Here is a 23,689-nt window from a genome sequence, read left to right as displayed (position 1 = left end):
TGACCTGTGGTGAAAACTGCAGACATTGAAGAGATGGGTGATGTGAAATTGAGTTGAAGGTTGAAGTCGTAATGCACCAAGAATCTCTTCTTGTGTTGCAGCTCTGTCATGGCCGAGTGATGGGACAATGCCTCTGAAACAAACCAAAAGCCATCGGATGAGTTAGTCTTTCTGTTAATTGCATTTAATCCGTAGAATGCAACTACCAATGAAACGATTTTGAGAAAAACTGGCAATTTTATGGTCATTTTTGATGACATGAATACACTTCTGTAGATGAAATGGCTCAGGTGATTGAATGGTGAAAGTTGACTAAACTGTATTTATCTGAGCATGGATGGAGGAAAACTGTCAGGAAAATGTTAGGAAATACATGTAGGTGAACGGCAACGTCAGGACTGATGAATAAAGGAAGTTCACAATATCATGTAAGGGTCGAGACTTCCTTGAATCTCGTGTATCACGATATCTGTAATAGCCATCGCGGTCGGTTGTTAGGTTGCTTTGCAGGTGACATCGACAACTCATCATGAGTTATTTTTATTTTTGAAACAATTGCAAGTTTTGCACGAAACATTTGTTAACTTTTGACTGGAATCAATGACAGACTAGGTTTGTCTTGGTTATTGAAGGAAATAAAAGTCCATTCTTTGTCGAAATATTGCTCCATGAACTGACAGATACAATGTTTCAACTATTCAAATGTTTTGTATAATTCTCATAACAGAAGTCCAAGTGTTATTTGGACAACTGATATGTCAAACTTTACCAGCCCTCCAACTACAAATGTCATTTCCATGTGTGAAAACACCTGTACATGCACTCAAACCATATGGCCGTTTTCAGGGCCAGCATGTATATCCAAACAACTGTTTGGTACCGTCACGTTCAGTGTAGATTTGGAAATGTGGGAGGATGGGTGGGGGTGTGTGTGTTAAAAACGTGGATCTCTTTGACTGTCTATAATTAAATTGATCATTGAGGCTAACGCCATGATTTGATGATTGTTTTCGATGTCATTCTCAATGTAAACTATGGACTCTGCCTACGTTTTGTCCAAAAAAGTGCAATGGAACTGTTGGTATTACTTGTCCTGGGAAGCTGAAACATACTACATATACCGGTAAGTAAAAATAGTGCATGTATCAAGAAAACAACCTTTGTAAGGTTTTTTCCGACTATCCTGATAGAACTTCACCATAAAAATCTCCCTTCGTAAGGTTTTTCACTTTACTTTACCTCTCAAGAAGAAGCTTGATTCTCTGATAACCAGACTTGGCATCTATGCGAGGACTTATTGTCATAATTTTACAGCTGGGCATCATGTCGAGCAGAGCACGGAATTCTGGGATTGGCATTTCAACCTCACTCTCAGGTAGACCACCAAAGTCGTTGACAATCGGACCCTGTAAAGACATGAAATTATGCACTGTATGATTCATTCTGCAAAAATAAAAATTCATGCACCACCAGTATTTTGAAAACTTAGGGAAATCGATACTAAAATCTATGATGTAATGCCGGAGAACAATACCAATGAACATGTGATTTTTAGCTCATATTTGGTATATGGTGTATTTTTTATATACCAATGAGAGCTTATATGGTAGGTTGGCACCGTCTGTATGTATGTTAGTATGTGCAGATGTATGTCCGTCCACATCACAAAACCCTAAACCTCAGGACCTATTATCTTGGTATTTAGTGTACAGGTGCTCCGACAAGTGGAGATGTGAATTTGTTCAATGAACATATCAGTGTCAAAAATATGCAAATGAGGTAAAAATTGAGAAAATCCAGCAAATTGCTAAAACTCTCTAAGTGGAGGACAGATTTTGTTGAAACTTGGTATGCAGGGTCTTTATGGTGATTCTTGTAAGATTTGTTCAAATTGTGGTGAAATTTTGATAGTTTTATTTTGGGGGCAATTTTTCCCCTTTTTTGGTCGAAACATCTTGTACTTCTCTGAAAGCACTCATCCCATTGCCTTGAAACTTGGTATACATGACCCTAGGGTTGGCCTCTGTCAGGTTTGTTCAAATTGCGGTGAAGTTTTCATATGTGTATTTTTGGGGCAATTTTTCCCATTTTTTGCTCGCATTTGGTATATGTATATATACCTAAGAAAGGTATATAAGGTGAATTAGTTAATTTGCATCTCATTTGCATGTCTTTGTGTATGTTTGTGTGTATGTATATATGTATGTATGTATATATGTATGTACCGGTATGTCTGTCCACATCAAAAATTCCTAAACCGCAGCGTCTAACATCTTAGTCTTTGGTGTACAGGTGCACCTAAGGGTGGAGATGTGATTTAATAAAATGAACATGCCAGTGTCAAAAACATGCAAATGAGGGAAAAAAAGGAAAAATTCTACAAACTGCTAAAACTCTGTAACCGTTGGTCAGGTTGGGTTGAAACTTGGCACGCAGGTCCCTTTTGATATTTTAAATAAGGTGTGTACAAAGGGGTGAAATTTCCATGTTGTAATTTTAGGATAATTTTTTCAGTTTTTTGTAAAAAATCTTTTCTGAAACTGCTTGTCTGATTGCTTCAAAAGTTGGTATCCATGTTCCTCGGGATGACCTCAGTCAAGTTTGTATGAATTGGGGTGAAATTTTCACATATGTAATTTTGGGGCAATTTTTTTTTTCTCAAAAATCTACTGATCTGATAGCTTTGATCTTTGGTTTACATGTTCCTAGGGTTTATCTTAATATCACATATTGAAATTAGGATCTGCAATTTTGTATTTTTGGGGCAAGTTTTCTCACTTTTGGTCAAAAAATTTTTTTCTCAAGACTGAAGAACTTGTCTGATTGCTTTGATATTTGGTATACAGATTCCTAGGGTTTATCTTAATATGATATATTGAAATTAGAATGAAATCGGCAATTTTGTATTTTTGGGGCAATTTTTGCCATTTTCGGTCAAAAATGTATTTCTCAAAACTACTGGTAGGATAGCTTTGATATTAATTACATACGTTCATAAATGATAAAATCTTTAATTACTATCTGTACTTTTGCAGCTACATGTACATGTATTTTTGCCATTTTGGTCAGGCTGACATGAAGAGGGCTGTCAAAGATTTCCTCCTTCATCAACACATGTGTCACAAAAAGTTATTTTCTACATAACACAGAGGATCTCTATCTGCTGATAGGTTGCTTGTTTTAAATTTTCTGAGAAATATCTTCAATTTTGTGATTTTGTGAAGTTTTTCTCCTAACTGTTGGAAGAAAACAATGTTTACTTTTCACTGCAGTTTCTGAGTACATATGTTGAAATCTCTCCATGTAATCTGGCATATGGGCAAAACGTAAACATTGGGTGAATGTTATGTATTTCAGTCAATGTCATCTATTGTTCATGAAAATAAAGAAAAGTTTGCATTGTGCCTGTAAAAGATAACATATTTGTCAACACATATAAACTGCCCTGTGGGTCAATTGTCCTAGAAATTATAACATAAGTAGAAGGAGGACAAGAAACTAATCAAATTGATATAATATATTGACCTTGAGTGTCTGTCTACGCAACTATTTATCATTACATCCAACTGTTTGTTATATCTTTATCAAAGCACTCTAGGAGGCCAAGACCAAGTTTGTAGAGCTTTCAAGTGAATAATTTCCATATTAAATGTGGCCAGCATCAAAATGTTGAATGCTTAGATGGTTATCTATAACATAGATGGTTATCTGTAACAGAATAGAATCTTGTAGGTATTTATAAAAGAATATGAAAAAAATATAATTTTTCTTAATCTGCAATATTTCTAGTGTTAAGAGAGTTATTACTTTATTATTTGGTACATATGTTCGGAGGGACAGTGTATGTGATATTTGATATCTATGTATTTTTTAGTTTTTTTTTATTTTTGGTCTAAAGTCTTGTTTGCAGGAATTACATGTCAGATAGCAGGTATCAAATTTGGATTTTTAAGTCCAAATATTGATGAAATTTTGATAGGTCAATATGAGGGCACTGGATGACAGAAGTTTGTTATTGTTACATGTAATATTAACCAGTGCAGCTGACACACTGTTTTACAAAAAATTAGCATGGAAATATCCATATGTTGTGTTTAAAAGAAGTTTTGGGGTAGAGATCAAGTAAAGTTTTGCCTGTTTTATTAAAAAAAATGGCAAATATGATATTCTTGAAGTCCCTGCTTCAATTGCAAAAAATTGAGAATTGCTGCACATTTTACCTGTGTATTTGTGGTAGATACATGCTCAACTGTACTTATTTGTTCAAATAAAGTCAACATTATCAAAAGAAAATGCTAATGAGCAACAAAAGTGTAAATTTAGTGAAAATCTCAATAAACATTATTCAGCCAACACACCATATTGTACAAAAAGTGTTGCATTGAAGTCACCACGAGTGAATCTAAAAGAAGTTTTGGTATACAAATCTTGGAAACAACCAGCCTTTCACTTACAAGATTCAGGACAACATAAGTTCACAAAAGGTGTCATCTGTATAGACAGTAAACTTTGCTACATAATCAAGCAAGGTCAGGTTACTAATCACAAACTCTTACATCTGTAGATGTAAATATGACAATTTTGTATGAAAAAAATGCTTCGAAATTTGGTTTGAAAGGTTTTTGTTTCTTTCCATTGTCATATTGTATATTTATGGAATTGTTTGTCCGTGTAAGTCAAGTAATGGCTTCTATATAAATCCCTGGTTTGATGCTTTTAAATTTGGTGAGAAGGGCTTTAAAACAGATGTACAAATCTGATGCCACAGGCTCCTTGGTATATATAGATTTATGCCTGGAAGTTTCCCCATTTGTCTATGATACTGCAATGCTTGTTTAACTGGGTGGCAGTTTTGGACATATCATCATCATGTAGATGTGGCAGCATCGTACCCAGTGTAAGCTCTAAAGAATGCCCATTACTACATGTTACCTTTATAGTCTCCGATTGTGCAACCACAGACCTTAGAGAGACCAAATATTGTCTACAATAATTCTATGCAATACAGTATTTAAAGAGGACACCTTTACTTTGGTATGGCAGATTGTATCACTAATTATGATATATTAGATTGCACGGTATTGCGTAAGTGTTTATGATCAACGGTTGCAACAGTTTCCAACCTTTTCATACTTCAAAGGACAGCGTATCAAAATGCATTTGATTATGAGTTTCACAAGCTAAAGGTCCATAAAAGCTATTAGATATCCTGCATACACTCACTCTGGCTTGCCACATGTAACCAAATGTGAGCACAGTGTCATTGATGCGAGTTTTGGTTAAGAGAAATTATTTTCTCTGAAATTGCTTGTCCGATTGCTTTGAAGCTAGGCATGCATGTTCCCAGAGTTAAACTTAGTTAAGAATACTCACTCAGGCCTGCCACATCAAAACAAATGTGAGCCCAGTGTCATTGACGCTACGATTTACATGTTGAACTGTAACGATTAAAATCGGATATCAATCTGTGGGTCACAATGGTAGTGAGAGAAATAACGTGGTGAATTACGTGGATATACGAAAAAGTCACCATCACCATTTTGTTACCACCAAGGTTTTCTTTGTGAGCAAGACGTCTAATGAAATTTACTTTAAATATTAGGTGACATGACAATCAAGACCTTGAATTTAAAGCCCAACCAGCTGTAACACTTGAAACTTGTTGACCTCAAAATATCTTCCTATTCTCTCCTGGTTTTCTCTGAATTCTACGTTCTGAAGGGATATGGACTTTTACTGCATTAGGAAACCATTCCGTTGTGAAAAGTTTGACAAGTAAATTCAAATTTTAATGGTTATTTGATTTTCTACCATTTTCAAACATTTGTAATATTACAAAGGAAAGAGAACATACAACGTCACAGTTGAAAACATTCACCCCTATGCGTTACATTAGACTACTCTGTGCAGTTTAGGCCGAACAAAAAAAACTGTGCTGTTCCGATAACTCGACCTACCCTATTTTTTACCTGCCGACCCTAAACTTTTTAGAGGTACATGTACATGAACCAGTGTTCGCGGTGACTTTTTGGTCCTCGCGTACGGCATACGCATTAGTCTGCTAAAATTGCGTAATGGCTGGATTTGAGTGCGTAATTTCACTTCCGCACTCGATTGATGAAAAAACTGACTGTAAAATATAATGTTCCGTTGAATAAACCTACACTACATATTCGGATTGTACGATGTAACATTATTTTAATGAAAACAGTTAACGAACAACTTGAACAATGTTGATTCTCAGAAACGTAAACAGCCAAGGGTATACATGCGACTGTAAAACACATTGGGCAACCCAAAAGTTAGAGTTATGGCAGCTTGTCCAGACACTTCTGCAGTGTTCAAAATTTATCGGGATTCCGTCGAGCTCTACCGATGAATCATTTTTTCACGGACTCGTAGAGCAAAGTTTAAAGAAAACAGATTTGTCTGCTTCGACGCCATGCTGCATGTGTGCTTGATCAAAATTTGGGAACAGCGAGACGCGATGATCGTGCGCGGTTGGCATTTATATAATTTGTCGCAAGATTTCTGTCAATCACTCACTTTGTGTCATAAGTTTCAGAAACTATCGCTCGCCTGAAAATTAGCAACGTAATTCATAGGCACAGCTGACATGATAACGTGCCTAACGTGATAACCTGTGAACTTTGATGCTGATTTTTCAGACAACGCCAGAGAATCCGAAACTTTCCACACAAAATGAGTGATTGACAGAAATGTGTTGCAACAAATTTCGTCTGGTTGTCACCTGAGCTCAGTCGTGGGGAGTACTTTCGGTGTTATCCTTTGCGTATAGAAAACGCATAACAATGAAAAAAATGCGTAGGGAGTCAATTTCAATGCGTAAATACGCACGATTTTTTTGCGTAAACGCGAACTCTGATGAACACGGAAGAAAAAAAAAAGAAAGAAAAATCTTGTAAAATTATGCGTTCGTTACTTGGCATTTGATTTTTGCTTGAACGAGGATGTCGTTTATGTTTTTTTCTTTTATATGTATGACTTTTCTGGAAATGTTGTGGCCAGTGTTTGACCGCCCTGAACCTCCGAAAAATGCACATTTAAAAATAAATACATTTTGGAAAAAAATTCCTGCCGACCTACCTACCGTATTTGTCAAAATCATGTTATCGGAACAGCACAATTTATTTTGGGGGGCCTTATGTGAAGATTTCAGTGCAGATGTGTACAGTACCCATGAGTTTTGCTTTTTCACATGGGGCCGCAATTTAATGTTTGGGCAAACATTTAATTGCAGTGTAATCTTATCTTGTTCAAAATTGCATATACAGTCCCAGCGCGTAGTTAATAATAATTGTATACTCACACCTAAATTAGTACATTCTCACAAACTTATTTTAGCTTCGAAGTAAAATATCATGCCAAAAGATACAGCTAGTGGGTGTTTAATTCCTCGTGCCTGATTTAGGTTTCATGACATCTAATGCTTGATTTCCTCAATGCCGATATCTGTTTATGCAAATTAAATTAACATGCATTGTTTCAGCATGCAAATTGATTGATAACAAGTCGTCATCAATGGAGAAAAGTCATTGGCCCTAAAACTCTGCTATGTAGTTTCATGAAAATATCAACAGCTAGCGATACTTGTGATTCCACTGTCCATTGTAACTCACTTCTCCATTGATTCCTTCACACACGGCACCTGGGTTTCCATCTGTCTTACCAACTATCCTCTCCACTGTTTCGATCGTCTCAAATGTGCCGGCACTCTTGGCATCTCTCGGATAGACCATTGTTGCCAGGAATGATGTGACACCGTACTCTGGAAATCTCTTCTGTGAATATTCTGTGTTGCCAAATAAGGAGAAAAACAGTAGACAATCATGAAATCACATATTGCTGACAACATTGACTTTTCATTGAGTTTGGTCATTGTACTCAAACAAGAAAACACTACAACTTACAAGATTACACTTTGGTACATCTTCTTTTCACGGCTGGCTGATTTATAAACAAATTCTAATTTTTAAAAACATAACTTTGATATGAAATACGGTGGAAATTGTGCGTGGCTGTAGAACGTGATGGCAATATATGTTCTTTACATTATTCATAAACTGTTGTGTACAGTTCCTTCTTCAGAAGTTTCTACAGTGAAGGAAAAACTGAAATGTGTCTTTTAAGTTAAAAACCCAGGAAATCATAAATCTCTCACCTGGATTCTTCCAAAAATTGACCAAGTCACGATCTCCACCTGGTTGGCAAAGAGAAATATTCTTTTGTCAAAGTAGTGTGTGGCACAAGTGAACTTGTGAAGATAATATTCAACTTTGACCTGTGGTGTTTTGGTCCTTATTTGTTGGTAATAACTTTATTGAAAGTCTAATTTAATGACGCTGTGCATTGGAACAACGCGCTGATTTGTGTTCATGGTTGCCGAATAAAAAAAAAAAAAAAAAAATGACATGAGTATTTTTGCAATCTTGCGAACAAGGGACCAACATACAGTAGACGCAGTGTCCTTTAAGGATGTACGATCGGAAAAATATAAGCGTACTGCGCCGATTTCCGCGCAGAAATGTATCCATAGTAACCACGCGCGCATAGTGACGTTCCGAACGTTTTTGCGTTGTACAAAATGTCGTCTGCAGGTAAAGGAAAATCGCACCGAGAAAATGTTCAGCGTGCCCTCAAAACACGCTGGAAGGTACGAGAATTTAGCAAAGAGATAAAAAAAATGCAACATGACCGTAGCCTGTACAGCGTAAATCAGAAGTGTGACGTCTGATTTGCTATTCGTGGTTATAATTCCAATGGCAATGATAGTGTCGCAAGTAGACCTACCGGAGAATGGAAGAATGGCCGTCGCATAGTCGATTTGAGTGAACTAGCCGAAAATCTTGACACTTGTGTCAGTTGTGGGCTTGCCTTTACGATTGTAATCGTGTATTGGAGAAACGCCAAGTTCACGGCCTCGGTATAGTGTGTGACAACTTACTTAGCCTGCAGCGAAGTCAACCTAATCCCCACCGATAAGCGTTACGCCAATAAATATTACGTGATTTTTTGTATGCTGTATTAATATATAGACTGAGCTAAAAGTAGAAGAACCTAAAAGTCTTTGCTTTGTTCTGTCATTTCCCTCTCATTAAAGTTTAATGGTAGGTTTAAATCACGACCATGCCTGGACAGGGCTGTGAGGTAGCCACGGCAGGTCAGCGGCATTTGAAGAGCGCTCTCGTGCGACGAACCCGGGAGAGCATGGTTTATCGCCAGAACCTGTAAATCCTAGTAGGTTTTTGCAAAATTGTGAAAATCGAGCTCGGTGACCTACTAAACAAAATGTGGTTCTGGAAAATTCACAAAAAGTGCTATTATTTGGCAAAGTTTGAGAAAATTGACATTAGTAGAAACTATCAATAATTAATAAATTACCCTCTCCCATTCCTAAAATTTGGGGCATATTTGTTGCATTTTGGTTAAAAAATGAATATGATGACTTTTTCACTCAATTTTAATGTAAGTAAAATCTTCAAAGTAGCTTAGGTTTATAATTTCTTTATTCTTTTACAGTGTAAACGTGAAAAATGCAATCATGATATAAATATGAAAATGATGACCTGTTTTATTGATTTTAGTGATTTTGTGAAAAACCGTGAATTTTTAATGTCATTTTGTAAGAAAACAAGCGCGGTGACCCCATGTTTTTTTCCCAGTTTTGGACTATTCACATATGTAGGTATTCAAAAATCCCCATTTGAAAAAATTGACATTACTTTTACTTTTTCCGATCGTACATCCTTAAGCCTGCTGCTATACAATAGTATGATGATACTGGGTGATGCAAAGTTTGTTTTTGTAAATATTTTTCAAACGAATATCTCCTGATGACACAATGCAATAATTACCACACAAAGAACAATATTATATGGGAGGCATGAATTCATGTTGTAGATATCAGGGTTCTCCCAGAGGGGAGTTTTAGGGGTAGGCAACCCCTCTGTTTTTGGAGCAATCTATTCACATGTTAATAACTGTACAAAAGAATACATTTCATGACAAAAGAATATGCAAATTGTGTACTGTTATGTAAATTGGTCACCCCTCTGTTTTTTCAAGCTGTGGAGAACACTGAGAATACTGTGCAGTTTTACCCTTTCAAAACCATGGTTTGGCAGCCTTACACAATGCTTGCAATGGTGATCCCATATACCGGTACAGGGAATGGGTGAACGGGTTTAAAGGTGAAATGAAAAGAAAAAAAAATTTCCAAAAAATTACCGGTACCCTGGTCTATGTATTAAGTATGTACAAGAAGATTTGAGACAAAAAAATTCAAATAAAACGTCTAAAAAAAACACCCTTTCGTTTCACCAAAAACGCGATCTGCAAGACTGACCTAGAATCAGTTTGTCAGTCGATTTCTCAAATTCGCTACCAGAGGGCGTTTATTGACGTCATGTGAGTCAAACATAACGTCGCTCAGTGACAGCGAGAACGTTTACACCTTATTCAGACCTCAAAGACTTTGCGAGAGAATAACAATATTTTGGCCTAATACTCTCAATATTTCATTTTTTTCTATTAATTTAATAACATGAAAGACCAGGTTTGAAAATAAAAATAGCGCCAATGGCACTTGATCACAACTGGCACATTGTGTGAAACTACTCTATCTCTGGGTACACCTGTACATGAAATACTGAATGGGTAGGTGCTGCGGGTTTGGAGTTTGTCAGTAAATGCACACAGAAAACAAAGTCCCGAAGTAGCGAATTCCAGCCATTTTCAAACCACACTGTTTGTCAGTGGGGTAAGCAATATTCGCAAAAAATCACATTTCCAGGCTAATAGACTATGTTTACGAAATCACACATCCTTATTACAAAATAAAAAGATCTTTGTCTTTAAATCAATGCGCCAGTAAACAGGTCCAGCAGCTAGTTATGTCATCAAGTCTGTAATGTTATTGAAGGGTCATAACAAATGTAAGAAATCTAAAACATTAAATATGTTGTTTTTTATCAATTTTATTACCAAAAGCGCATGAAAATCTCTGATACTTTGAATCAGCCATCCTGCATATTTGTAACATTCATCAAAACCTCATTTCTGTTCCAACAACTCATTAAATAGTCCACAATGCAGGATTGGTGTACATTCCAAAACTACATATATGAAAGACCCCTAAAATCAATTAGTTAAAGGGGGTTAGAAATTTCCCAAAACTATCTAACCGCTGCTCTGTTTGGCTCCATTTTTCGGAATCGGAACCTTGGAATTAGTCTGAATGTCTCTACCAAATATCAATGCAGTCTGTTCAGCAGTAATGACCTATGGTCATTATGTTAAAAAATACCGCCAATGGCGCTTGGACATAATGACCGCCTAGTATATATCGGCATTTATCAACAACCACACTCACTGTGAATTAGACAGACCATGAAGTCAATGAGCAACGTATAGCTGACAGACTATTTTTCACATTGCGATTTTAAGCTCATTTTCATGAGAAAAGAGACATGTATATGTATATGGAGAAAAAGCAGAAGACATATTTGTAAATTGTTTGTTAAGTGACAATCATATATGCATCTCTTGAAATTTTGTGGTTATAAGGTATTATAACAGTAGTGTAAGAATAATGAGGTATGAATAAGTTAGTAAAGCTAAGTTGACAGTAATTAAGATTACAAAATTATACACTAAGCTGAGGAAATCTGACTGAAATAAATGTTGAAAAGTAGCAAAGTCATGGTCATCTTTTGTCTAATACCTTGTGTAAGTTCATGAACTTTACATAAATCTTGCTATAGATTTGTTGCTAATGGGCAATAACTGTGTTTCAGATCATTTGAGAGCAATCTATCCATGACAAGGTTTAAATTGTAATATACTTCTATTTAAAGGAGAGAAACTTCTCAAATAATTTTTTTCCCTGTAATTTGCTGTGAGAACACATGGACAGATACTCAGGACTCTATGCTGGTGCTACCTTGATAACTAACCTACAACTTGTAACGTCATTGTCTAACCTGTTCACCCCAATTTCCTGTAGGCAGGTCCACACTCTCCATTGATAACAATGGGTTTGGGCCATACCATTGTAGTGAAAGACTGTAACATGTGAGGTTGTGGATACTTAATCTCTGGAATGTCAAAGTCTGCATATTGACTCAAGGATGTTTACTTAACAAATGCCTAGGGTCATCTCAAAAGTGAGAATCTAAACTATGAAATATGTTTTTTTTAATGCTTTTGATGCCCAAAAGACCATAGAAATCTCTTATACTTCAAATCAGCCATCCTGCATATTTCTAACATTCATCAAAACCTCATTTCTGTTCAACAACTCATAAAACAGTCCACAATGCAGGATTGGTGTACATTCCAAAACTACATATATGAAAGACCCCTAAAATCAATTAGATAAAAAGGGGGGTTAGAAATTTCCCAAAACTATCTAACCGGCGCTCCGTTTGGCTACATTTTTCCGAATTGGAACCTTGGAACCAGTCTATGTATCGGTATCAAATATCAACGCAGTCCGTTCAGCAGTTTTTGACTTTTTGTCGTTTACGGAAATGGACGACATCAAACACCGGTTGAAACCACCTCTATATCACAACTTCCAGTTGTGATAAAAAGCGCACAACTCTGTAAATGACTCTGTACACACGCGCGCACGATCAGAAATTACAGAATACCAATTACCATTCGCTATGGTGTTGAGGCTATGACACCCCGTACAAGTGCGTTGAAGCAATCAAGGTACCGGTACTCCAGGTACCCAATGCTGGAAAATCTTTACTACCAGCGATGCCGGCTGATGATCGACATGGCTGAAGTATTCCAATCCCGTTCCCGGTCACGAAGGCTAAAGGAGACTGCATTCACGGATGCAGGAACTTCTTGACTCCCTGAACTGGGACATCAATGTCATCCACGGGATGTTGGAGATAATTTGCCGGCGAGCAGGCCATGGCCTGATACTGAAGCAGTATACTGATCATTAGATGATCAAAAACCAAACGGCCCTTTTCAGGCCATCACATCCCCAAAAAGAGATCATCCGTTTAATAATGTTAAGATTATCACTGACGCTCACTCACTTGTTCATTTGTCCTAGACACAGTACATGCAAGCGTTGTCAAAAATTGGCGCATTCGTGTCACACATTTTGCTACTTTTTACGGTCAGTGTTCTAAACTGCAGCATGCTGTGCTGCGACATTGAAGTGGCGGTGATGCCAAACGAGCCGAATTTTGCAGGATTGTGGGGGTCTAAACTTATTACAATTTTCATCACTTTGTGTTTGAAAACATAATGGTCTAATCCACTGAAAATATGAAAAATACAATTATTATTTCTGTAAAAGGAAGGACTGTCTTTTCGTACAATCCACTTTACTGTAAACAAACAACTTGCCGTTCTGAATGCTATAATAATAAACACGACTGAGGTCGGATTAAGTTTTTTTCGCCTACATTTCAATTTCACGTTAAAATTATGACTGAATTGTACACACGATCATCAATGACTCCGACACAAAATGTAATGCCAGTGTCACAGTTAAAATTAATAGTCTAAGATAAGGAAAGGGAAAATATGGGACCGGCCTGCTGATAATTTCCTCACGCCGATGTTTCTGCATGAACCTTTTATGTGCGGTCGTTCAATATCGTACACGTACACCTCTCCAATCTAGCTGGAGTACTTGCCTGACGAGGAGCCTTCAAATGATTTTCATCAGTATTGTGGTTATAAAAAAGTGTTGGAATAGCATCTGGCGGAATGACTTGCTTTCATGTCACTTTTAAGCCATGATGATTGACAACAACTATAGGCGAGCTTTCCTCATAATGGTTCAACACCCTGAAATCATTTTAATGGAAGGAGCAGTTCCAAGAAAATTCTTCAAATATTCAGCTTTGTTTCTGAGCACTGAATTCTGGACTAAATGTAATGCATCATGCCTTCTAGTTCTGCATCCTCCTTCTGAAAAAAATTATTAAGGTATTTTCAAAGTTTTTTGTTACGTACCCATGCCATGGTGATGAATATCGATGAATCCTGGTGTTACCAAAGCTGCACTGTAGTGTTTCTCTGCTGCCTTGGTACTCTCATTTTCTCCTATGATGATATCTGTGCAGTGAAGGTAGGTGTAGGAAAATGAACGCAGTAAGTTGATTAGCTCATTTGAAGGAAAAACTCATAAATGACTTCCTTGCCAATGTTGGAAATCATTCCTAAAATATTTAACACTTCTACCACCTATTATGTACACTTCATTATGCAGAGTAGTATATGACCATCCCAAGGAATCTAAACACTGGATTTGAACTAAATCAGACATTAGGTATTAAAACTGGAGCTTTGACCTTAAATTAAAGGGCCAGCAGCTGTAAGCTTTGATGATTTTTTCACTGTTTGTTTAGTTTGCCAATTGCCAGTTCTGCTCCCAAAAGCATGTTGAAAAACCTACAATTTAGCTTGTCAATACAGTGTGACTGTGTCTACACATTTGTTTCCATCATTGTTTACATTTGAATTTTGGTCTGGGCCAGTATTCACTTGCCAAGAATAACAATATGCAGTCAACACAACTACAGGCTGAGTCAATGAGCTGAATACTTTGTACTGTATCTTAATCATGCGCTTTATTGTGGTTGACAGTAAGCAAAAATAGAAGTGAAAGAAAATCATCAAAAGTTAAAGGTATTCGGTCACCTCTCTTTAATAACAATCACCGATTTTACGTGGGTGGCCGCTTTTTAAAAAGGGCGCCACTACATGACCTGCCGTGGCATACTTAGCAGCATGCGTCTGCTTGACCTTTGTCATATCAAATATGGAGGACCGACAGCTACAGGTGTTATGGGGTCGTATGCTAAGCCCCACTCCCTTTACCATATATGGAATATGCAAAAAAAAACAGTGACTGTGTACCTTTAATTACACTTTCAGAACACTTTTGATAAAGATTGCAATGCAAACAATGTTCTCATCATATTAAAATAGTAGTATCTAAATGAGTTGATTCTGAAGAACATAAAAGAAATTAAGAAGCTATGACATGTGCTTCAAAAGATGTTTGATGTTAATTATGGAAATTGGCAACCTAAAATTTACATGTGCAGATCTGATCACCATCCTTTGAACAAATTTGAAAGAATTTATCACTATAAGCAGTGTTGTAAACCTTAAAGGGGTAGTCCTAAATCCCTGGTTCTCGAATTAGGCCTTGTTGACGTTTGATATTTACTTGACTGGGTTAATTTCTGTCAATGACACTGAATGGGTATGAAATACTGTTATATTTCTGTATCTGTTGGTAGAATTTCCCTGTAATACCAACACAATTACACCGGCATCAATTGGAAGTGATTGATTCCATTAAGGATTCCATGTATGCATTGTTTACCATTTGCCTCATCGAGGTCAAAGGTCACTATCAGGTCCACTTGTGCATATTCCAACAGATCTTACTCCTATGGTGAATACATAACCTAGAAAGTTAGATGACTCTGTGACTATACCTATAAAACTGACACCGAAAGCAGGGAAAATACGGAATGTGATGTTGAAGATAGTGTGTTTTCCCAAGTCAGTTAATACAAATCTCACCCCAAAATATATCCCAGTCTTCACATCAACAACCAGCAAAACATCTGACATGCAACAGCAGCCATCTTTCCATAGCATGATGCATCTGTTTGCACTGTATAACATTTATCACTATGTGATATTATATACATAAATATTATAATTTAGGTCACATCCTCATATGATTTACCTCGTATTTAAACATGATAAATTTATACAATTTTTTCTTTAGTAAGTGTTCATTTTACATTACTGGGACATTCGTTATACATGCTGTCAATTTATGTTTTGCTAGCAAGTCATTTGTTATGCAAATCATTATTAAATTGTGCTAATCAGCTGCTACAATTTTCAGTATTCCTTGGGGAAGCACTGATAGGACCAATATACCGTATATCCCTTCTGATTGGCATCTTACTGAAAGCCTATGTTACAGTGCACCCTTCTCCCATCCTCTACCAGGTATGCTTGCATTGACATTCCCTGTTTAAAGGTATACAGTCACCTGCAATCTAAATATGCCCATATATGGTCAAGGTGGCGTTCCTTGGTATTCAAAATGCCCATGTGAGGGCGCTGTTTTTAAAAAGCAGCCACCCGCTTAAAATCTGTTATTGGTTAGATTTTCTCTTTCCATGGTAACTGTGGCAAAATTGGAACAGGTGACAGTATACCTTCAACTCAACTACACTCCTCAACGCTTTATGAGCCACCAAGCCTCACTCAGAATTCTCATGTAAAATGGGTCCAATAACAAAAATGTACACTACATGAACCATACCATTAAGCAATCATGGAGCCAAAAATCTTCATGATGCAATTCACATGTTGGGCACTTCCATTGCTCCCCCTTTAGCACATCCATCAAGTAAATATTTACTTACGAAAAACATCAAATGGGAGTACAGTGTCAATGACACTATTTTTGTACATTTGTCACACACACATACGTTGACATTTCCTGTAACCTGACAGGTTGCTGGTTGGGTACTGTATTCAGAGAATAGTGCAATGACTTCAGTAAAATCATGATGAGAATCGCCTCTATTTTCCAAAATATTTCTGTACACTGGAACAAGAATATGGAAAAATTTCCTTAGAGCCTCTCCAAAAGCTTTCCTAGCTCCCTTTTCCTAGAAAGATATACCGTATCATTTTACAAGTGGTATAGCCACAAACTGATGATGTCAAACTTGTGTGTACTTGTGGAAATGAGGTCAAAGGTTATGTTCTAAAAGGGATGATAAATTATTTTGGGGGCAAGAGTTAGGAATGGGGGAAATGATTGAAAAGAAGGATCCAATTTTCACTCCATTCACTTCCTATTGTAGTACCCTGACTCTATCCACATCTTCTTCAGCCATGCTGATACCAATGGGGGAAGGAACAGTTGATTTATAACAACAGGTAGAGAAATTGTTATTTTTCAGTTAAACTATTTTTTAGACAAAAACCAATACTGCTGCTGGGGCTCAAACCAAGCACCTTCAGCAGTGAAGCATTACCTATAACCTGTACTCCACAAGAAAATGTTGCACGAAGGGGATGCAATGTTCCATATAAATGTTAGTGTGATAATGCTGTGCAGCAACTGGGTAATTTATAATGTTGACTTGTGATGATTTGAAATTCATTTACACATAAAATTTTCCTTCTTTTATTAAATTTATGCCTTCGCATTGATTGCTTTATTTTTTTATTTATTTTTGGCATTTGTTGTGTTTGTTGTGCAGATTTGTTATTGTTTTAATATGTTTTGATATCATTTCTTTCATTTGCACAGTTACTCAAAAACTGTCGCTTGATTAGGATGTTCTATATGTTTAAAACTTTGTGTTTGGTACTAATATTGTTTAATTTTGTCGTTTGCTGTAATTTTTAATAATACATCTGATATGTGTTCCCTTTTTGACATGATAAACTTTATATAAATGTTGTTCATCACTCAACATGTACGAAATGCAATATCGAGGTAATGTGTGACATGCTTCAAATGAGGGCTAATGTGTAGCATCCCGGAAAATATTATAACATTGGTTGGCAGAATTTTTACCGTTATAGACTCCCTAAGCTGCTGTGAATAGTGACAATCGACCAATCAGATATAACCTTCTGAGCCAGCTACACATCAGCACTCTAAGGAGTCTCAAGAGTACAGTGATTTCAGGTATAAGGGATTCTTGCCAAGGTTATTTGACTTGGTTGATATTTTTCAAAATGAGATGACCCCTCCTCTGTGCTCTGTAACCCCCCCCCCCCCGCAGTCTCCCTACGGTCAACCAGGCTCCCATGCATTAGTAGAAAACTGCTCACCTTTGATGATATCATTTTCGATTAAAATACGCAAATCTCCTTCACGCAATTTCCCGCCTGGTAAAACAAGCTGATTACAAGAAATACATGTAATCATTCTAACAAGAAATACCGGTGCATGTAGATTATTATTACGGCTCCTCTTCACAACACCTCCATGGCGAGGCGTGTACGCGTGTCCTCCCCCAATACACACTTCTGCACTTTGACCTCTCACGAGAAAACACGATAATCACGTCGGTCCGCCATTACTCGTGTACTCGACCGGTCGTCCGTGCACCGTATCCTAACATCTGAACATAGACGCTGTTATTTTTGTGTGAGAAAATAACAGGTAAGCATCTCCTATCTGTCTAATGCTATGGATTGCATGTCGTCACATTGCCTTTCTAGCATTCATATGTGTGGCAAATAGATGTGGAAAAGTAGGTAAGGAATTTGGTGGAAAATCGTTACAATACTCATTACATGATAGCTCTCCGTTGGGCTGCAGTGTACTTATATGTACAACAGGCTCTGCCATGCAGAGCTACGGACGCGTACGTGCAATCATGGTGTTTCGCAGGCAAACTACAAAGCCATGTCTGTGTCCGTTTAAAGGCTATGGGCCCGTTCTCATGGCCTTGTCAATTGTTCAGTGATTGAGAGTCGGTAGTTGTGGCGTACTGATCGCCCTCGGGTCTGGGTCATCGCCACAGACTACCTCCATGACAGAACCGGTTCCCGGACACTTCGCACCAAAACCACTTCCAGACACAGGCGTTCTGTTTACTGGGTAGTCTGTTATGCTACGCTCAGACGTTCTGTTCCATAGTCTTATCACCTTATGGTGATAAGGCTACGGAACAGAACGTCGGAACGTAGCATAAACTAAACTTTTACAAACTACCCAGTAAACAGAACGCCAGTGCTTCGCACCATACCATCTCGTCCCATATACTACCATTTGGCACCAAACCAGCCTCGTACCAAAACCACTTCGCCCCAAAAACAATGCCACATTGCCCCAAACTTATTGCCAACAGGTAAAGCTGAAAATAACCAACCACTGCCATCGAAGTTTTCATCACCTTTATGTCATCCCAGGACTGAAGTCTTGAAAGTGTACACATTCGAGAAAATGATATCGTACAATTCTGCGCACGGCACCTGAGTTGTAGCATGGAGTAGTTTGCGTGTTTCTTTTTTCTTATTCTGCCGTTTATGGTTTCATGCAACAATAAATGGTTTGTGGTAGCCAAAATGTCCTGACACATTAATGCTTCCATTCCAAGTTGCAGGGTAAAAATGATACATCGTGGCATCGTTGTTTTAGGAGGAGTTAATGGTACTATACTTTGGGCCAAGTGATTTTTGTACGAAGTGGTACTTGGGGTGAAGTAGTACTGGGGATGAGGTGGTTTTGGTACAAAATGGTTTTGGGACAAAGTTGTGTAGGGTGAACTGGTTTTGGTGCAAAGTGTCTGGACCCCAACAGAACCTAGCTGCAAAATTGTATCGCTACGGTGGGGCGGTCGGTGATTTTTTTTTTGCGACCTCGCTCACCAGTAACGCTGCAATGCCGATGGTCCTGTTGAGTTCCAAATAAGTGCATCGCACTGGACGAGACGTGATGATTTGAAATGCTACATATTTACTGTATACACACTAATCTTGTCGTTTATTGGGTTTGGAATTTGTTCATCATGTCGCTTGGGTTCCATAAACATTGAGCATGGGGCATACCGGTATGTGTTTCTGGGAGCCGCCATTACCAGAAGTTGGTAGTGACGGCTCCCAGAAATGTTTTTTGAACGAGATCGACGTGTTTGAACAAATTCTAAACCGCATAAACAACAAGATTAGTGTAGTATAGTGTTTAGTCTTCAGTAGTGATAAATCGGTACGACCAAATGCAGTAAATGTGTAGTATTTCAAATCAACATGCCTCACCCAGTGCGATGCGCTTCTTTGGAACTCTGCAGGGCCATCAGCATTGTAGCGCTTCTGGTGAGCGAGGTCTCAAAAACCAAAACTCACCAACTGTCTCACCTTAGTGCTACAATTTTGCAGCCACACAGAACCTGCCATGCAGAGCTACACAGAACTGTATATACATGTATATACACCGGCTTTTTCAGTAGTTCATTACATCATACTTTACGACAACAGTCGATGTCACTGATGTAGCTCCCAAAATAATGAAATGTATTTAGTCTTTGAATAATCATCCTGTACCGGCTTTATCATTGAGTGTACAGGACTCATTCTCTACTTCTGCAACTACATGCACCTTGACAATAAGACACCGATTGTTAGTTTAATTTGGATTTGTTGCTTCAGTTCAGACACTTGTTTTACCCCAATTGATATATCAGTGTTATCTTCTAGCTTTGCATCACATCAACAGTAATTAGCAGTCTAGTACTAGGACAGAAATCACAACTCAGAGACTCAAATCAGAGACTAGAATTCACAAATTACCAGTACTCCATTAACCACTAGTTACATCAGAGATGTGAGGGTAGAAGTCAGACATAGCAGATGTTGTCTTCTTTACTCTGTAAACACTACATCTCGTAGAACACAAGTAGTCACATAAACCAGGAACTTTTTTCAAATTATTGTGTTTTAAAGGGCACTTTGATACTGTCAACATGATTTGAAGGAGATAGTATTGCAAAGGAGATTTCTTATTGATAAAGAATTTTTTTTATATTATAGGTTGACAGGACAATGCCACTCTTCACTATACCAAAGTGGGAATGGGACAAACCTTTGACTGGTCACAACATCCGTGAGAAGTTCTTCATGCAGAATGGGCATCCCTTATCCAAGTGTGCCGACTTTGAACTTGACTTCCTACATTGTGCTGACGGCCTGGGAAGGAAGAGGGCGCTCCAAGAGTGCAACCAGGAATGGGAAGATTTTATAGAATGTGGAAATAATATGAAGAAGGTAAACTTCTACGTTGCCTTTTGAATGATAAAAGAATTAATTATTCATGGGGATATCATTTCACAATTTTCGCTGATGGGTTAAGGTGGTTGGAAAGGCTAGAGCGTCAGTTATAAATTTCAATAAAACTATTAAAATATAAAAGTAGTCAACATTATCTGTGGAATAAAAAAAACTAGACATTTGGGCACAAAGGCATTGCAGAGTTATAGCCTGTTAAAACTTCTGAAAAACTGAGCAAATAAGAAGAAGTTGGGGAGTCCTTAGTGTATTAACTACATGTATGGTAGAGGTCCCCTAGCTTTTAATAAAATGTTTGAAAAGGGAAAGTCATTATTTGCTGTTTTTCAGGAAAGTTTGACAAGGCGGTGCTGGCATTCAGAGTGAGTGACTGCTATTGTAAATGCATTTTTAGATTCTTTGAGTGTCAAAGAGGTGTCAAAAGTGAGATTAACCAAAAAAACTGCTCTATGACTTCAAAAGAGGGGTGCAAATATGGCTTGTTTTCAACATTTTTGACAGAATAACAGTTTTCCTACATAATTTTATAGCAATTTAATCCAACTTTGAAATGAGATATGGACATGGAATTTTTACAGCCTATTAACAAGGTTACAGATAAGATTTGTACAGCACAATTTTCCTGTATTTGAAGTACTTTTTGAAAAATCACATTTTGAAATTTGAAAGAATTTTTAATAATTTTTTGATATATAAACCCATGTAAAATCATAAAAACAAATTTTATTTACAAATCCTGCCGTACAAATCTTACAATAAATAATGTCAACATATTTATAACTAATTTGGTAATATTCATACTATCCAATTATTATTAAATTCAAATATGTAAAAAAAATATGAAAAATTAAATTTTAATATTTACTGGTGTCATATTTCAAAATCATGGCTGCGAATATACAATTTTTATATTCTTTGGAGAAAATATTAACTAAGGGAGTTATCCTGAAAATTTGAACTAAATATCTTGATTCTAACACTTGAAACTTGACATTAACTCTGAGAAAAGAATTGGTACAAAAATAGCCTTTCCAGCCACCTTAAACCCCCAAATTACAGCCCAGTCAAAAATGTGAAATAAAACAATAGATTCTATTGTTTTACCAATCAATCAGTGAAATTAAATCCCAGTTAAACTGTCTCAAACATCAAAACAGTGAAATTAAATCCCCATGAAACTTAATGATTTTACAGTAGAAGGTAATGCACAACATACCAGGATTTATGTCTGAGAAAATCGTATAGCAGCTCTGGAGAGTATTGTCTGAGACATGTAGCGTCAAGGACAATACCGAAATGTACAATGTTAACAGCCATAAGTCACCGTATTTTGTGAATAACCCTGTCATTGTACACCTTTTTAAGTCCAATTTTACCAAAAAATTTAAAATTATAGTGCTGTGAGAATGTCTTATTGTACACTGTGTCATGCTATGAAGAGCAGAATGGGAAAACATTCACATGTCTTCATCAGTGTATAGAACAAAAATTTAACCTAGCACAGTGATCGTGTTAGAAATTGTAGTTCCACAGCCTAATTTCATAAAAATTAACAGGATGTAGACTTACCATTATTCACTGCATGAGTTATGATTGTTAGATGCAAATTTTCTGAAAACAATTCCTATTTTCATCTTTTTCCAATGTTGACATGTAAAGCTGTTCTGGTCAAATAGCATCCAATAACACAAAAAGTTATCAAACCCCGCATCAATGAATATTCAATATAATGCCAACACTTAGCTTATGAAACGCATTTTTGTCATCATATCAACCGTGATGCAATTTTACATGAACTGCATTTCTGTCCTCGTATCAAACGCTGTGAAATTTTTCATGAAATGCATCGTCTTTCCTTCTACCAAACCACACATATTTTGAACTTGCTCACCAAATCATCCCTTTAATCACACATCTAATGCTCCGAGCACAATGGATAAGAATCCTTATCCTAAGTGTATGGACAAGTATTATGTCAGTCTTCATATCTAGAGATGACGAGTCATTCTCATTAGAGTATATTCATGTACCTTATACTCTGCACTGTAAAGTATCACAGTACCTCAGTGCCCCATGTATACAGCAGTAGCTTTGCAAATATTTTTGGTGAAGATGCTGATGAGCTACTCAAATAAGCGTTTTTTCCCTATACATGTATTCAGTACCACCTGATGGTTGTAACAACTTTTTGATCTTTTCTCTCTTTTATTGTCCGTCTTTCAACAGAGTGCCAGAAGAGCAGCCATCCGAGAGCAAAGAGACAAACTAGTGAAAGAAGGCAAATGGCCCCCAAAATGATGACAGCAAGACTCGCCAAAATGTAGAAACTGCATGTACATATAGGAAATGAATTGTTTTCAAAAGTGTTTTTAAGGAATAGCATTGTTTGACTGGTCTGTTTGTGCAAGAAATACAAAAGGTACAATGATCGCCCTAAATTCTGTGGTAGGTGCCCTCACTGCATAGAAAAATTGTATGGTATCTGATTATCCCATGTCTTGGTTGGTGCTTCTTGCAAACACGTATGTGTGTCACCCTTTTGAAATATGAGAGTTCACTTTGCTCCAGTATCTGAATGACCAAAGAAGTGAATTTTCATTAAGCTCAGTTTTTCATTGGAAGTACAAAACTTTGCGTCAACAGCTTACTTGAATATGAAACACTGTGTTCAGAATTTTTGTAAGCAGTCCCTTACATTATACTGGGGATGAAATGTCTTTATAATGATGTACACAAACTGACCATCAAGATAAAAACCTTTGAGATTTTTCTTTTGAGACTTTTGGCCACATTTGATGTGCGTGAAATTTGTTTTGCTGTTGAATAAAAACAAAATTGAAATTAA

General features: G+C 37.1%; 2 protein-coding genes across 3 annotated transcripts in view; one reads left to right on the top strand and one right to left on the bottom strand.

Moving 5' to 3' along the window:
- The window catches only part of LOC139133182 (N-acetylglucosamine-6-phosphate deacetylase-like), a 27,976-nt gene extending 9,878 nt beyond the window's left edge, over window positions 1-18,098 (bottom strand). The window contains exons 1-6 of one of the 2 annotated variants that reach the window (XM_070699616.1): window positions 17,887-18,098; window positions 14,011-14,112; window positions 8,183-8,221; window positions 7,641-7,813; window positions 1,240-1,406; window positions 5-133 (exon numbers count right to left, since the gene is read on the bottom strand). In XM_070699616.1, the coding sequence (XP_070555717.1) occupies window positions 5-133; window positions 1,240-1,406; window positions 7,641-7,813; window positions 8,183-8,221; window positions 14,011-14,112; window positions 17,887-17,983 (707 nt within the window). In that variant the 5' untranslated portion in view covers window positions 17,984-18,098. The remainder of the gene's footprint in view (window positions 1-4; window positions 134-1,239; window positions 1,407-7,640; window positions 7,814-8,182; window positions 8,222-14,010; window positions 14,113-17,886) is intronic. The other variant, XM_070699614.1, reaches the window with a different exon arrangement.
- On the top strand, window positions 18,081-23,689 carry LOC139133183 (NADH dehydrogenase [ubiquinone] iron-sulfur protein 5-like). The gene is made up of 3 exons (XM_070699617.1): window positions 18,081-18,220; window positions 20,590-20,823; window positions 23,071-23,689. Exons 2-3 carry the CDS (start codon window positions 20,602-20,604, stop codon window positions 23,140-23,142), a joined length of 294 nt encoding a protein of 97 aa, XP_070555718.1. The 5' UTR covers window positions 18,081-18,220; window positions 20,590-20,601; the 3' UTR covers window positions 23,143-23,689.

This window comes from Ptychodera flava, chromosome 5 (assembly GCF_041260155.1).
Source record: "Ptychodera flava strain L36383 chromosome 5, AS_Pfla_20210202, whole genome shotgun sequence".
Classification (NCBI taxonomy): domain Eukaryota; kingdom Metazoa; phylum Hemichordata; class Enteropneusta; family Ptychoderidae; genus Ptychodera; species Ptychodera flava.
Note: the sequence above shows the minus strand (reverse complement) of the source record. Positions and strands in the feature narration are given on the sequence as shown.

Excerpts from the sequence above, each read along its gene's own strand:
- LOC139133183 (XM_070699617.1), top strand. The coding sequence starts at position 20,602 with ATGCCACTCTTCACTATACCAAAGTGGGAATGGGACAAACCTTTGACT. Across the intron at positions 20,824-23,070 it reads GTGGAAATAATATGAAGAAG|AGTGCCAGAAGAGCAGCCAT; the intron begins GTAAACTTCTAC and ends GTCTTTCAACAG.